Source organism: Aspergillus ochraceoroseus, assembly GCF_002846915.1.
Source record: "Aspergillus ochraceoroseus IBT 24754 chromosome Unknown P175scaffold_5, whole genome shotgun sequence".
Lineage (NCBI taxonomy): Eukaryota > Fungi > Ascomycota > Eurotiomycetes > Eurotiales > Aspergillaceae > Aspergillus > Aspergillus ochraceoroseus.
In genome coordinates, this window is record NW_024468480.1 from 752,755 (window position 1) to 766,030 (window position 13,276).

The 13,276-nt window shown below is 53.3% G+C and overlaps 7 protein-coding genes across 7 annotated transcripts; 4 read left to right on the top strand and 3 right to left on the bottom strand.

Annotated features, from left to right (window-relative positions):
- Window positions 1–1,163: 1,163 nt before the first annotated feature.
- Window positions 1,164–2,930, top strand: P175DRAFT_0439989 (uncharacterized protein; the record flags this gene model as incomplete). The annotated part of the gene is made up of 3 exons (XM_040893999.1): window positions 1,164–1,669; window positions 1,731–2,212; window positions 2,266–2,930. The coding sequence occupies 3 exons, from the start codon at window positions 1,164–1,166 to the stop codon at window positions 2,928–2,930; spliced, it is 1,653 nt and encodes a 550-aa protein (XP_040751327.1).
- Window positions 2,931–3,405: 475 nt separating this feature from the next.
- Window positions 3,406–4,104, top strand: P175DRAFT_0416071 (uncharacterized protein; the record flags this gene model as incomplete). The annotated part of the gene is made up of 1 exon (XM_040893075.1): window positions 3,406–4,104. A coding segment is annotated over one exon (699 nt), but the record flags the coding sequence as incomplete, so codon positions are not given.
- A 159-nt stretch (window positions 4,105–4,263) lies between these two features.
- On the bottom strand, window positions 4,264–5,532 carry P175DRAFT_0440097 (FAD-dependent oxidoreductase; the record flags this gene model as incomplete). The annotated part of the gene is made up of 1 exon (XM_040894005.1): window positions 4,264–5,532. One exon carries the CDS (start codon window positions 5,530–5,532, stop codon window positions 4,264–4,266), a length of 1,269 nt encoding a protein of 422 aa, XP_040751329.1.
- Window positions 5,533–5,952: 420 nt separating this feature from the next.
- P175DRAFT_0516975 (FAD-dependent oxidoreductase) lies at window positions 5,953–7,859 on the top strand. Its single transcript, XM_040898948.1, has 2 exons — window positions 5,953–7,280; window positions 7,411–7,859. Exons 1-2 carry the CDS (start codon window positions 6,030–6,032, stop codon window positions 7,699–7,701), a joined length of 1,542 nt encoding a protein of 513 aa, XP_040751330.1. The 5' UTR covers window positions 5,953–6,029; the 3' UTR covers window positions 7,702–7,859.
- Window positions 7,851–9,113, bottom strand: P175DRAFT_0460120 (pectate lyase family protein). The gene is made up of 3 exons (XM_040894714.1): window positions 8,986–9,113; window positions 8,512–8,913; window positions 7,851–8,450 (listed from the first exon to the last, which is right to left on the bottom strand). The coding sequence occupies exons 1-3, from the start codon at window positions 9,088–9,090 to the stop codon at window positions 7,983–7,985; spliced, it is 975 nt and encodes a 324-aa protein (XP_040751331.1). The 5' UTR covers window positions 9,091–9,113; the 3' UTR covers window positions 7,851–7,982.
- Window positions 9,114–11,228: 2,115 nt separating this feature from the next.
- On the top strand, window positions 11,229–11,949 carry P175DRAFT_0409176 (glycoside hydrolase family 18 protein; the record flags this gene model as incomplete). The annotated part of the gene is made up of 2 exons (XM_040893044.1): window positions 11,229–11,389; window positions 11,442–11,949. Coding segments are annotated over 2 exons (669 nt in total), but the record flags the coding sequence as incomplete, so codon positions are not given.
- A 624-nt stretch (window positions 11,950–12,573) lies between these two features.
- Window positions 12,574–13,064, bottom strand: P175DRAFT_0260693 (uncharacterized protein). Its single transcript, XM_040892726.1, has 2 exons — window positions 12,787–13,064; window positions 12,574–12,730 (listed from the first exon to the last, which is right to left on the bottom strand). Exons 1-2 carry the CDS (start codon window positions 12,957–12,959, stop codon window positions 12,658–12,660), a joined length of 246 nt encoding a protein of 81 aa, XP_040751333.1. The 5' UTR covers window positions 12,960–13,064; the 3' UTR covers window positions 12,574–12,657.
- Between the last annotated feature and the right edge of the window lie 212 nt (window positions 13,065–13,276).

Sequence of the window (13,276 nt, forward strand, 5' to 3'; positions counted from 1 at the left end):
GCAGCCCCCAACACGACTCTCTTCAAACGTGCCCTGTCATACCGGAATGCGGATGTTTGCTGTCGGGGAGGTTCGCGTATTTCCTGCCTCCGAATTCCACGGACCATGAGATGGTGTGGAGCTGAATTGGGGATGGGTGGCAAGCTCTGTAACCCCCCACCCCCTCTCAGAAGAAATTTCCGCCATGATTCATGAAAAATCTACCTTGTTTCATTCGCTCGTCTTGCCCGGAGGCACTGTCAGCTGTATACCAAGGTCAGTGGCAAAATCAATCCTGCTCTATATGACATGACATGACTATGCTGGTGTTGCTGGTAAGTGAAGGATCATCTCTGGAAATCCAAGATAGTCACAGGACTAGGGGGTGTATATTTCGAGTCGCCTGTAGTTAGCACCCACCCCAAGGGCCTGTGTTCTAGAAGTTTTCCTATGTCCCAACCCATCCCGTTAAGCAGTCCCCGTGGACCTCAGTAGGATCATGTCCAGCGAGTGCCGTCCACGGGGTCAGTTTGATGGTTGAAAATGCGACTGAGATGGATATTGCCAAGGGCTGCTATCTGGTAGGGCCCGACGCCTCGCCAGCCCTAATTGGTGCGCTTTGCCATGGCGGTGCTTGGCAATTTACAACCTTCCAGTCGTCCAATTTCGCGCTCGAGATGGCGGTCTTGGCGGGCTTTGGGCTCTTCAACCGCTCACAAGTCGGCGTTCGCTCATGTTCCTTCAGGGACGGAGCTGATTCGTTGGCCAGACCAGTACTCTGGACAATATCGGGCGCCGGTCGAATTGCCCGTGTTGGCACAGGGCTTGACTTAGCTTGGTCGAAGCTTGACACGCTTGTTCTCGGTCTCGAAGATAATCAATGTTACCGGATTATACGCTGTAAAAAAAAGGGGGGGAGGAGGAGGCATCCCAGCCGAAGTATATTAGATGCCTTCGTACTGCTCAAGGTTGAACTGGGATTCCCTTCCTTTTTTTCTTCTCTCGTGCTCCCCTTTTCAAGTGAAAGGCTCTCTTGTCGTTAAGGACATCTGGGTGCCTTTTTTTCTTCTTCTTCTTCTTCTTCTGTTGGTTCTCTATCTCCCCCGAGGTCTTGGAACTGGGCTAATTTCGGAATATTCAAACACTAGGCATCCTATTTGAAGGTCAATCAATCATCACACCCAATGGCGGGCGTGAACGGATATACCCAGGATCTGGCTACCGTCGAAGATCCCAATGAGCGTCGGCGCATAGCTCTGCAGGAAATCGACAATGCCAAGTTTGGCTGGCACCATATTAGGGCCATCGTCGTGGCAGGCGTTGGTTTCTTCACGGATTCCTACGATATCTTTGCTATCAACCTGGCTTCGAGCATGCTTGGAGTGGTCTACTGGCAGGATGCTGCTTCTAGCGCTGGCAAGATCCCATCCTCTTCCGACACGGCGATCAAGGTTGCCACCTCTGGAGGGACTGTTATCGGACAGCTCTTCTTTGGTTGGCTGGCCGATCGCATCGGTCGTAAACGTATGTACGGGATTGAGTTGATTATCATCATCATGGCAACCCTCGCTCAGTCTCTCTCCTCGGATTCACGTGCGGTCTCGATTGTTGGTATCCTCATCTTCTGGCGGGTGATCATGGGTATTGGTATTGGTGGTGACTACCCGTTGTCCTCTATCATTACTTCCGAGTATGTGATCCTTTTGATTCTGCCTTATATGGTAAACATGTTACTGACCGATCCTGTTTAGATTCGCTACAACCAAGTGGAGAGGTGCCATGATGGGCGCCGTCTTTGCGATGCAGGGCTTTGGCCAATTTGCTGCCGCCATTATTGCCCTGATTGTCACTTCTGGCTTCAAGGAGTCCCTCCTCACGGCCAAGTCTGTTGGCCAGTGCTCCGGAGTGTGCCAGCTTGCTGTGGATAAGATGTGGCGCGTTATCATTGGATTTGGCGCTGTCCCCGCTTGCATTGCTCTTTACTACCGTCTGACCATCCCCGAGACCCCTCGCTATACCTTTGATGTGGCCCGCGATGCCGCCCAGGCTGATGATGATGCGCATGCATACATCACGGGCAAGCGTGAAAACCGTGTCTCTGTTCGCGAATCTACCGGATCACAACTCTCGACCCCTAAGGCTAGCTGGTCGGACTTTGTGAGCTACTACTCCCAATGGAAGAACGGCCGTATCCTCCTCGGCACAGCTGGTTCCTGGTTTTTCCTTGACGTTGGTACGTGCATCCGACCTCTCTCTCTCTCTCTCTCTCTCTAACATCGATTTTAGCCTTCTACGGTCTTGGCCTGAACAACTCTATCATCCTGAGCGCGATTGGGTGGAGCGGTGGTTCTACCGTCTACGAGTACTTCTACCGCAACGCTGTCGGAAACCTGATTCTCATCTGCGCCGGTGCTATCCCGGGATACTGGGTCACGGTGGCGACAGTCGACACGATTGGCCGCAAGACCATCCAGCTCATGGGCTTCACCATCCTGACGATCGTCTTTATCGTGATCGGGTTCGCCTACCACCCCCTGCTGAAGTCGCACAACGGGCTGCTCGGTCTCTACGTCATTGCGCAATTCTTCTTCAACTTCGGCCCCAATGCCACCACCTTCATCGTGCCGGGCGAGTGCTTCCCCACGCGCTACCGGTCCACCTCGCACGGGATCAGCGCGGCCGCTGGCAAAGTCGGGGCGATTATCGCGCAGTGCGTGTTCGGCCCGCTCGTGCACAAGGGAGCCAAGAACTCGTCGGACTCCCCGTGGTTGAACCACGTCATGCAGATCTTCGCGCTGTTCATGCTCTGCGGCTGCTTCACCACGCTGCTCATTCCCGAGACCAAGCGCAAGACTCTGGAGGAGCTTTCCGGCGAGGACTACGAGCCGTCGTACAACGGGTCGTCTAATGGTGGCGTTGTCGAGCAGGCTGTGGAGCAGAAGTCTGTCTAGCGCAGCTTGCGTAGCTAATAGCCTAAATATCGTTAGGATAGTAGTAGAGTTAGTTGATTCTGCGTAGTTTAGAAGTAATGTGTTTCGGACGTTGTTATTTATTTATTTATTTTTGTTAGTGTAGTACGACTCTACACGGACGCACTTGTTAGATAGATAGCTTTAATCAAGCTACCATAAGAATCCAAACCTGACCCGAGAATGAACCATGGGAATAACTATAAAGAAAACCAGTAAAAAAAAGCATGTAATTTGGTGCATGAGCTAGTGGCAATGAGAATCTAGAGTACTATAAGTATCAAGCTCCCTCCCCTCTCTTTTTCTCTTTTCCTCCTCTTCTATTCTTCCCTGCCTACCTAAGCCTACTCTACTCTACTCTACTCTACTCTACTCTACTCTGACTCTGACCCAAACTACAATTCAGACCACACAAAAAGAAGAAGAAAAAGAAGAAGAAGAAAAAGAAGAAGAAGAAAAAGAAGAAGAAGAAGAGAAAATGCCCCCCCCCCCAAACTTAACCACCACCATCGCAACCACCCAAGACGACCTCGTTTCCGCCCTCCGGCTAATCGCCGACAGCGTCGCCCAGCAGCGCCAGATCGCCGCCAACGCCATCATCTTCCACCCGCTCTGGATGGCCGCCGCCGCCGCCACGCTGGCCGTCGTGGCCAAGCTGCTGTACGCGGACCGCGGCGACTGGCCGATTGTCGGGACCACGGGCGCCGGGTGTCTCATGGCCGGGCTGGTTGTCGTGCGGGCCCTGAGCGCCGGGTACATCGAGGAAGCGGAGCGGGTGGGCACATGGGTGTGGTTGGAGGCGGGGGAAGCAAAGCCAGACCGCGACCGCGAGCGCGTGGTGCTGGTGAGTCGGTTCGGGGATAGGGTTATCGGGGCTCTGGTGCTCGAGGCCGGGGTTGTGGAGGGACACGGGCAGGCGAGGACGAGGAGGAGAGCGACGGGGAGGATTCGTGCGTGGACGGTGCTGACTCGGTATCGACGGAACGGCGTGGGGCGGGACCTGCTTGAGCGGGCGGTTTTGGAGTGTCGGGCGAGAGGGTGGGAGGGCCCGGTGTTTGACCGGGACCATGCGAATTCCAAGCGACTGGTGCCGAGGATGTTCCATGCGCCGTTTGAGACGCGGGAGAAGTGGGCGAAGGAGGTGCTGCGCGAGGTGGTGGAGGAGGAGGAGGAGGAGGAGGAGGGTTCTGGAGGGAAGCGTGGTCGTGGTTAGAGATGGGAGTTGTACTTTGGTTCTCTACTTCTAATCAATAACCATTGTCCATTCACTTGATTAGACTCAACGAGAGTAGTAGATATAAGGTCAGGTATAGATCTACAATTTCGCAACGGTCTCCCCCTCGACGAACCCCGATGCAGTCGACTCAGGAGCCAAATCCAAAAGAGCGTCGTGGATCAAATCCAGCACGTCCCCCGCACACCCGAAACACAGACTCCATCCAGCGCCGCCATGCCCATAGTTATGCACAATGCGACTGGGCTTGCCGCCGTGCTGGCGGAGTTCGCGCTCCACGCGAATATTCCTCCCGCGGAACGGACGCAGCCCCTGCGCCAGCGGGTAGTCCGGGTCCACCCGGGCGTTTTGCAGGCCCGGGAGGAAGTCCTCGCAGCGGGCTCGCATGCGCCTGATGACGGGCGACTCGGGCGTGAGATCCAACTCGCCCTCGTGCGGTTCGACGATGCCGCCGAGCAGGAGGATGTGGTCGTTCCGCGGCACGAGGAAGATCAGCTCGGCGGTCGGGGAGAGATTCGGGTCCGTCTCCACGGGCACCGCCATGGCAGCGTCGATTTTGGGGAAATCCGTTCCGTCGTTGAGGAGCCGGATCAGCGCGCCCCGGATCGGGTAGCAGGTGTGGTCGTTGGCGAGATCCGAGGCGCCCAGCCCCGTGGCGTTGACGAGGGCGTCGGCGTGGAAGCGCCGGCGCAGCTGGGCTTCCCCCGTGAAGAGGTCGCCTGTGATGGTCTCGGTGTGCAGGGTGGCCCCTTTGCTCTGGACGAGCTTGGTGAGCCAGGCCATGCAGACGTCTGTGTCGATTACCGGGGAGAGAAGCTGAAAGGCGTCGACAGCCCCGTGGGAGGGGCCGAGACTGCTGTGGCTGCGGATGAGGCCCGGGCCATGCGAGAATCCCCGGACGCCGCTGGTCGTCAGCTCTTGGATTTTCCGAAGCACGTCGGGGGTGTCTGCGATGGGCCGCGGGAAGAAAAACGTGGCAGGCTTCATGCGGATTCCCACCGCGCTGGCCAGCGAGGGCGGATTGGCCAGGGCGCTGAAGATATGGTAGGAGACCATGCACCACCGCTTGGATTTGGTCAAGGAAACGACATCGGTGTGCTGGCCACAGACCGCGGGCGGGTATTCCCAGAGCGCACCGGCAATCTGGGAAGTCAGCCGTGGCTGCTGGTTAAACGAGGCCCATTCCTTCGAGACAACGGTGACTCTGTAGCCGTTGTCAAGGAGAGCCCAGGCGGTGGTGAGTCCAATGACACCGGCCCCAATCACCAGGATATGGGCAGCATTCGAGGATTGAGCATGTCGGGGGCTATCCCCTGGAGAAAGATCCTTCCATGGCCGGAGGGAGGGCATCGTGGGTTTAGGGCATGGTGCGAGGGATGGCGGGCTGTGCGGGGTTTATATTGCAATTGGCGGACAAAACACCGAGTATGGTGTGACAGTTCTTAACTACAGTGTGCTACCATTTATGAATATTCCCTGTTTCTTCAGGAAATTCCAGGGGTATTGTTCATCAGGAGACATTGCTCTGTTGGTAGTTGAGGTGGAAAGCCGTTGAGACGCTTGACGTTTGACATTTGCGCTTAGTGAAGTACTAGCTGTTTAGCGGGAAATCCGCGTCTTTCAATTGGATAGTCGAATCTTTCCTCTCTTTATTATCCTGTAGGATATCTCTTCCATCATCTCCTCTGACTAATAGGGCGCTCTCAAAGAGGCATAAATGGGTTGATAGGAAGCTGTATGTGGCACCATCAGCAAATCTCCACCCGGCTGAAGAATTCTTAAAAAAAAAAAAAACAAACCAGGGTAATTCTTCACGTGCCTCTTTCTTCCAGTTCATCAGCTTCACGATGCAGTCTAATAAGGATCACGAACCCTGGCAAGGCTTCGTCTACCCCGTCTCTATCCCCGATCCTTGTCCTCGTACTCGCAAAATCCTCATTGTCGGTGCCGGGATCGCCGGGTTTGCCAGTGCCATTGCTCTGGCCCATGAGCTCACCCCCCACGAACCAAACCTCCAGATCACGATCTTCGAGCGTCACGATGTGCTGTCGACCTCTGGCGGCGCCATTAACCTGACTCCTGTCGCCCAACGACACCTGGATCGACTAGGCGTCCTCTCTGAGTTGGACCGTTTCGGCTCGGACGGCGGGGCGGATGTGGACGCCGTCGAGCTTTTCTCTTGTCGATCCGGACGATCGCTCGGTTCCATCGACTTCACCGACGGCCATGGGAACGGCATCAACGGGTACAAGGGCCGGAGGGTGATGCGGATTATGCTGTCGCTGGCCTTGCTCGCCGTGGTGGAGCGCCACCCAAACATTCATCTCATCTACGGGAAAAAGCTCACCCACGTTACTGAAGACTGCAAGACGCAACCCATTCTGCACTTTGATGACGGCTCTTCTGCGACCGGAGATCTCGTGCTAGCCTGCGATGGGGTCCACTCGGCCCTCCGGACACAATACGTTGCGCCCGATCGTCCCTCGGAATACACTGGCCTCTCTTTCCTCCAGACCACCATTGATGCTTCTTCTTCTTCTCCTCCTCTTGCCCCGCCTCCTTCACAGCCACGGCCCTCGTCCGCTCGGGGCAGCATCCTCAGCGGAAGATCCAGCACCCCGAGCATTGCCCCAAGCACAACCTTCAGTACCCGAAGCGCCACCTCCGACTCGCCCATCACCATCCTCCGACCACCCTTCCGAACCTCGGGCCTCGCGCTCTCGCGCCACGGCGACCTCCTGACCAGCTACTGCGACCGGGACCACACACAACTGTTCATCGCAGCGATCGTGCAATTCGAAGAATCCCTAATCCCGCGCTTCAAAATCGACTCCATTCCCGCTTCTTCTTCTTCTTCTTCTTCTTCTTCTTCTTCTTCTTTTTCCCGCACCGTACACATCGACGCCCGCGACCGTCTCGCCATCCACCGCGCTCTCCGGAATGAGATGCGCGCCCGGTTCGCAGGCGCAGGACATCCATGGGTTCGAGAGGTCGCAAACCTCCAGACCAATTGGATGTTGTACCCTGTGTACCAGGTTCGGCCGGGAGGACGGTGGTGGAAGGGGAATGTGATTTTGCTAGGGGATGCAGCTCACGCGGTACGTTCTTTTCTTTTCTCTCTCTCTCTCTCTCTTTTTTTTTTTTTTTTTTTTTCTTTGTTCTCGCAAGCCCATTTTCAGAATTCTATTCTTTGTATTATTCCAAGATCAAGTAACTAACAGAAAATAGATGCCCCCCCGGGACGAATCCGCCGCGTACGCCCTGGACGACTCCATCATGTTTGCTCGGATTCTCGCGCACCACCGCGAAGAGCCCCTGGCGCGTGTGTTCCAGCGGTACGAATCCGTGCGCCGGGCCCCCATCGAGGAGGCCTTCCACGCGGCGGGCCGGATATGGTCGAAGCACCGGGATATGGGGTTTCTGGAGGGCCGGTGGAAGGAGTGGACGATGCCGTGGACATTATGGCGCGGCAAGGCGGAGAGGAATGCTGCGTGGAATTTCGATGCTTATGATACTTGAAGGCGGGCATTTTATATCGTCAATCTACATAGCATAGCATAGCATAGCATAGCATAGCACGGCATACGTGGGATAATTCGGGTACGGGACGGTACGGATAGGATAGGATAGGATAGGATAGGGTTAAAAGAGCAAAAAGAAAAAAAGGTATACCCAGCAATACACGAATATATATATATATATATCAAGATTCTCATCCTAGCTAATTGAGAAAGGAAGAATAGGAAACTCAAGAGGCTCCCTCAAAAAAGGCCAGTAATGAATGGCGACCTAAAAGCGATCTAGAAAGTAAGAGTCTGTCCAGCAGTCCCAACAACCGCCGCCTTGACCTTCCCCGATCCAACCAGGCTATATTTATACTCGACGCCGGTCAACGTCCCCGCCAGAGCCTGGTTCCCCCCCCCCTTGCCAAAGTCGTTGTCTTTCGCAACCGCGTAGCCCTTGTCGGTGGAGTAGAGCGGCTTCGTCGCGCCCACGAACTGGTTCGATTCCACGAGCACCTGGGCCCCGTCGCGGGTGTTGACGCCGTGGTTCACGTTCTCGAAGTAGTTGTTGTAGATGTGGGCCGTGCCGAAGCGGATCGAGGGCCCGCGCGAGTTCACGTTGGCCCAGTGGTTGTTGGCGTAGGTGATGTGGAGGTGGCCGGTGTCTTGGGCGCCGTTTTTGTCGGAGTGGCCGACCAGCGACGCTTTCCAGTGGTCGTGGATGAGGGTGTTGGAGATGGTCACGTAGTCGGCTGCGTGGGTGACCTGTTTTTTTTTTTTTTTTTCTTAGTTTACATAGTTGTGATGTGGTGATGATGATACGTACGTCTAGTAACCCGTCGTAGTAATCCTTGTCGTGGTCGCGGTCAGACGAGACATCGCAGTGATCAATCCACACATTGGTAGATTCCTGCACCGCAATGGCGTCTCCATTCGCCGCCAGTACCTTCTTCACGCCCAGGTTCCGGATGATCACGTTCTTCTTCTTCTTGACCAGAAGTCCGAACCCCGTGAGAACGGCCTTGGAGTCCTTGCCCAGGATACTCGTGTTGCTGCCGACCTTGACGGCCTTTGCGGCCTGCGTGATGGGTCCGCCAACAACCACGACCTTGGGCTCGTCGTTGGCCACGGCGGCAGTGAATTGGGCGTATGAGGAAACGGTGGTGGTCGTGCCGCCTGATCCACCACCGGTGGTGCCTCCGTTCAGACTGGCAAAGCCAAAGGCAGCCTTTTTTTTTTTAACAAGTCCCCAGTCAATGCTTTATCCTCGAGAAGGGGGCCATGGAGAGCCACAACTTACATCGTTAGCGGAAGCCCGCTTGTTCATCTGGGTAGTGGCTGTGGGAGCTGCAAGAACCGGTCCTAGGCAGCTAGCCACAGTGAGGAGCCACTTGATGCTAGGCATTTTGAATCAAAAAAAAAAAAAAAGAGTGGAAACTTTTGAAGATAACGAGAGCAATAGTGCAGAAGTGAAATGAGTGTATAAAAGAGTGACAGGCTGGCTGTTGAAGAAATCAAGCCCGATGTTGGCCGGGAATGCTGGGTTATATACTTCGTCCTGATCAACGTGCCCCCCCCCCCCTGAATCTGGGCACCATATAGAACGGAGATTTTCCGGACTCGGACGACGGGTTTGCAGAGGCGAGAGAGTAAACAGAGGTCAGGGCGGGATCCCAAACACAGGTGGTTTGGGATAGACCACTCCAGAACTTCCCCGAATAACAGCGGACGGACTGTTTCACGGTGATCTGCCAAGTGAAACAAGGGTTTTCCCGCCCAAGCCCTTGGCGACATCGAGGCCCGGAAAGCCTACAGATGTCTTCCGACAGGTGGAATCTCTCTGGTCTTCGAGCTTCCTCATACAAAGCTTCTCAGCCGGAAGCAGGCAGATAATCTATCCACCCGCAAGAAAACCTGAAAGACAGTCGAGAACGTCTCACTTACGAGTCAGTAGACTGGAACCGCACGTCATGGCAATGTCCATCTTCCGCGCGGCGGACACCCGAGACACTACATAACAAGAGATATCTCGATGACTTAAATTACCCGTCCGCGAGACTGGCGTCAAGGACATTTGGTCGACTAAACACGGTCGAAGTAGGCATAACTATGTCTCGAAGACGGAAACTAAACTAAAAGCTCCAGTAATTGGCTGTAAGCGGTTAACTATATGAAGATTGTACTATTTCCTACCGGACCCGAGACACTCAGCTGGGCTTTAATGTATTTGGCACTATCCTCCGTGGAACAGTCTTTCTGACCCTTGCGTTCGTGCAACCAGACAGTGCATTGCCGGAATATGCACTACAGTCTTGCGATTGCAGATACAATGATCGATTTATCACATAGGTATAAGACCAGTGATCCTTCCCCGGCATAGTCCTACCAAGTGCAGTCACCCCAGAGCACGTGAAATACTCCGCAGTGCTGTACCTGGAAGAGCCAGGCATCATTGCTTTGTGAAAAGAGATCATATAGATCAACGTTCGTAAATTAATTAGCCTAAACCAGAGTATCGGCTGCGAGATCCTGCATCAATGTGGGACCTGGTCCAAGAAACGGCCCACCAAGGACATATTCTAGCAGCATCGGATAGACCCTTGAAACCCAGGATCATGCCACTGGTGGATAAGCTCGAGGGCGGCTTTCAAGGTCTGGGATGAGACCTCGCTTTCGTCTGAGCGGGAGGTGAGAAAGCCTTATAATTGCGGACGTTGCATCCAAGATGCTGTATTTGGCATCGGGAACATGTTGCTTGGGCTTGCTCTACCTGAACTCTTGTTTCTTTTAGGCAAAAGCCCTCCGATTCAACTTTCGGAATGATTGAAGTTCTTTGGCAGACTTCAATCCAGCCTCGGAGAATGGCTGGTCCATATTGTCGATAATCTTCCTTTGATTTGATCAAGATACCGATGACATGGAGGGATTCGATCGAGGTTTGGACATGGACAAAGGGGAGAGAGCTTATATTTTTTTTACCTTTGTGCCTGAAGCAAGCTTCAGCCAATTGCTTAACCAATTTACGATAGATAGGTCAAGTCGGGGCTTCATGCAGTCGATTCAAGAGGGTTAGGGTCTGGAGACGTGGAAGGAGAGAACTTGCCTAAGTTTTAAATAGCGTAGAAAGTAAAATAGAATAGCCGTACACAGCATCTCAATACCCTGATCAAGCTTCTAGAGGCAATCATGGGGTTGGGGTTTGTGTCAGGGACACAGCTGCGCTGCTGCTGCTCACCTTGGTGCTCGCACCCCAGAAGGAGGCATCATCCCAGTGAGTATGTGGGCCAACACAGTATGTCAGTCCCACGGCTAGCTGGCCATCGCAGTTACTGCCGGATCATAATGACGGTGACCCTGCCAACATCGTACTGGTATCTCCCAGCACTTTGATATCAAATCTCTTGCCAAGCATGTAGATTATTTCAACTACATGTCTTATGACCTGCACGGTGTCTGGGACCAAGGTAAGCCAGTCGGCTCCGAATTATAAACACACGCTGACTCTTGCCTCTCTCTCTCTCTCTCTCTCTCTCTCTCTGCGTAGGCAACAAATGCACTAGTGCTTCCCTTGACAGTCACACCAACTTGACTGAAATCACAAAGTCAATGGATCTACTTTGGCGGAATAATATCAACTCTGATCAGGTCACTCTGGGCATTGCGTTCTACGCCCGTGCATTCACAGTAGCAGATCCTAGTTGCCAGTGAGCTCTTCTTCATCTTTGCCTCGATAAACCATACTGACCCTGTGTCTAGAACGGCAGGCTGTGCTTTTGCGTCCGGTTCCAGAAGCGGTAACTGTAGCATGCAGACCGGGGTTCTCCTGAATAGCGAGTTCGATGAGATCCGGAAAGTATACGGGGTTAAGCCAACCTTGGATAAGGAGGCAGCGGTGGAAGTTCTCACCTGGGACAAGGACCAGTGGGCAACCTATGATGATGCAACAACCTTCAAACTTAAGATTGACTTTGCTAAGCGCTTCTGCCTGGGTGGCATCATGGTATGGGCCGTGAGCCATGACACCTATGATGCAGCCTACTCCTTGATACTACAGGCCCACAGTCCCTCGATCAAGCGATCGCCCATCATCAAATCGCTCGTGACATATCATGACCAGACCGTCACTGTCGTAGAGAAAGCTGAGTCTAAGCAATGTCGATGGACCGGTTGCGGTGCTCTTTGTCCTAGTGACCTGGTAACTGTGTACCGCAGCGATCCTGGAGCCCGCCATGGGGAATTGATGCTTGACGGGACCGGCTGCCCCGATGACTCTGTCCGTACCCTATGTTGCCCTCCGTACCATGCCGTTGAATGTGGATGGTACACGCACCACAATGGCAAATGTGACCAGACGTGTCCGTACGGTGTATGGATGGGACAAACACAAGAGACAGCCTCCATCTCAAAGGGGTTGTGTCACAAAAACTACCGGGCTGTCTGCTGCAGTTCGGGGAGGAGCGGCATGGCACTCTATTCGTATCTCCGTTGGGCTAAGTGGCCACAATGCGCCAGTAGGATGTGCTTGGATTCCTCTGGAGATGACTCGACCATGACTGAATCCACGACTGGATCCGGCGACTCCTTGTGCAAATCTCACCAGCATCGGAAGCTCTGCTATGATAATCCCTACAGCGACGATATAGGCTGGGGCAACTGCTCCTGGTATAATGACCTTGGGCTTCGCCCGAAAGGAGTGTCTTCTCACTATTGCAGCTCTAGGCACTATCCGCGTGGGACGAGTGGTGGTGTGACTGGGTTCAGTACCATTTCAGGCGGTCAAAGGACTGGATATTCGCCGGGCTAACAAATTACAAGGATCTGTGGGAGGGAGAATCAGATCAAGATCCCGCCAGGATTCTTGTCCTGAGCAATTTGGAAACGCTCGAGGCTGCGGCGGGGCATATTGTCAAGCTCGATCCGACCATTTTCGAAAATTGCGTGGCTTGGTAAAGGGAAGGGAGGAAAGAAACCGTCAAATATCATAGAAGGTCGAATTTATCTGGCTGAACGATGAGAGATCGTTGTCTCGAACCATCTTGGTAAAGCTGGAAAATCATGAGTATGCATGCCATGTTTTCTTAATACTACCATAGGGCCTTACCCAAAAACAAACTCTTCTCCAAATCTCGACGGGTAGGCGATCTGCCATAGTATCTTCTTCTTCTTCTTCTTCTTCTTCTTCTTCTTTTGGGCTAAGCAAGGTTTGAGAAGTTGAGAGCACAACAGTTGGAGAAAGAAAAAGAACAAACAATGTGGGCTTAGAATTTGAGACATCACGTGGAATGTAGCTTTCGAGAATTTTAAGTATTAATCAGTAATCTAAACATATCAGATTATGTACTACATAGTACTATATAGATTTGATTTCTACTAGATTAGACCTCGGATATGATGATAATGAGCGGATGAAAGCGCTGGCAGATGGGGACAGACCAGAGGGGCTACAAAGAGCCAGTGTATAACAACAGGTTCCTGTAGCCATATAAATATAGATAGATACCTATATATATGATGGCGGGAGTATGCTCACTCCAAATCCACCAAACATGTTACTTTTCAGTCTATATCAACAAAGATGCTGCTTTGATGAG

What these genes read in the sequence shown, in the direction of transcription:
- P175DRAFT_0460120 (XM_040894714.1), bottom strand. Translation starts at nt 9,090, where the DNA reads ATGCCTAGCATCAAGTGGCTCCTCACTGTGGCTAGCTGCCTAGGACCG. An exon ending in AGCGGGCTTCCGCTAACGAT is followed by an intron (nt 8,914 to 8,985) that starts GTAAGTTGTGGC and finishes AAAAAAAAAAAG; the next exon opens with GCTGCCTTTGGCTTTGCCAG. An exon ending in ACTACGACGGGTTACTAGAC is followed by an intron (nt 8,451 to 8,511) that starts GTACGTATCATC and finishes AAAAAAAAACAG; the next exon opens with GTCACCCACGCAGCCGACTA.
- P175DRAFT_0260693 (XM_040892726.1), bottom strand. Translation starts at nt 12,959, where the DNA reads ATGTCTCAAATTCTAAGCCCACATTGTTTGTTCTTTTTCTTTCTCCAA. An exon ending in GGAGAAGAGTTTGTTTTTGG is followed by an intron (nt 12,731 to 12,786) that starts GTAAGGCCCTAT and finishes ATGATTTTCCAG; the next exon opens with CTTTACCAAGATGGTTCGAG.
- P175DRAFT_0516975 (XM_040898948.1), top strand. Translation starts at nt 6,030, where the DNA reads ATGCAGTCTAATAAGGATCACGAACCCTGGCAAGGCTTCGTCTACCCC. An exon ending in TAGGGGATGCAGCTCACGCG is followed by an intron (nt 7,281 to 7,410) that starts GTACGTTCTTTT and finishes AACAGAAAATAG; the next exon opens with ATGCCCCCCCGGGACGAATC.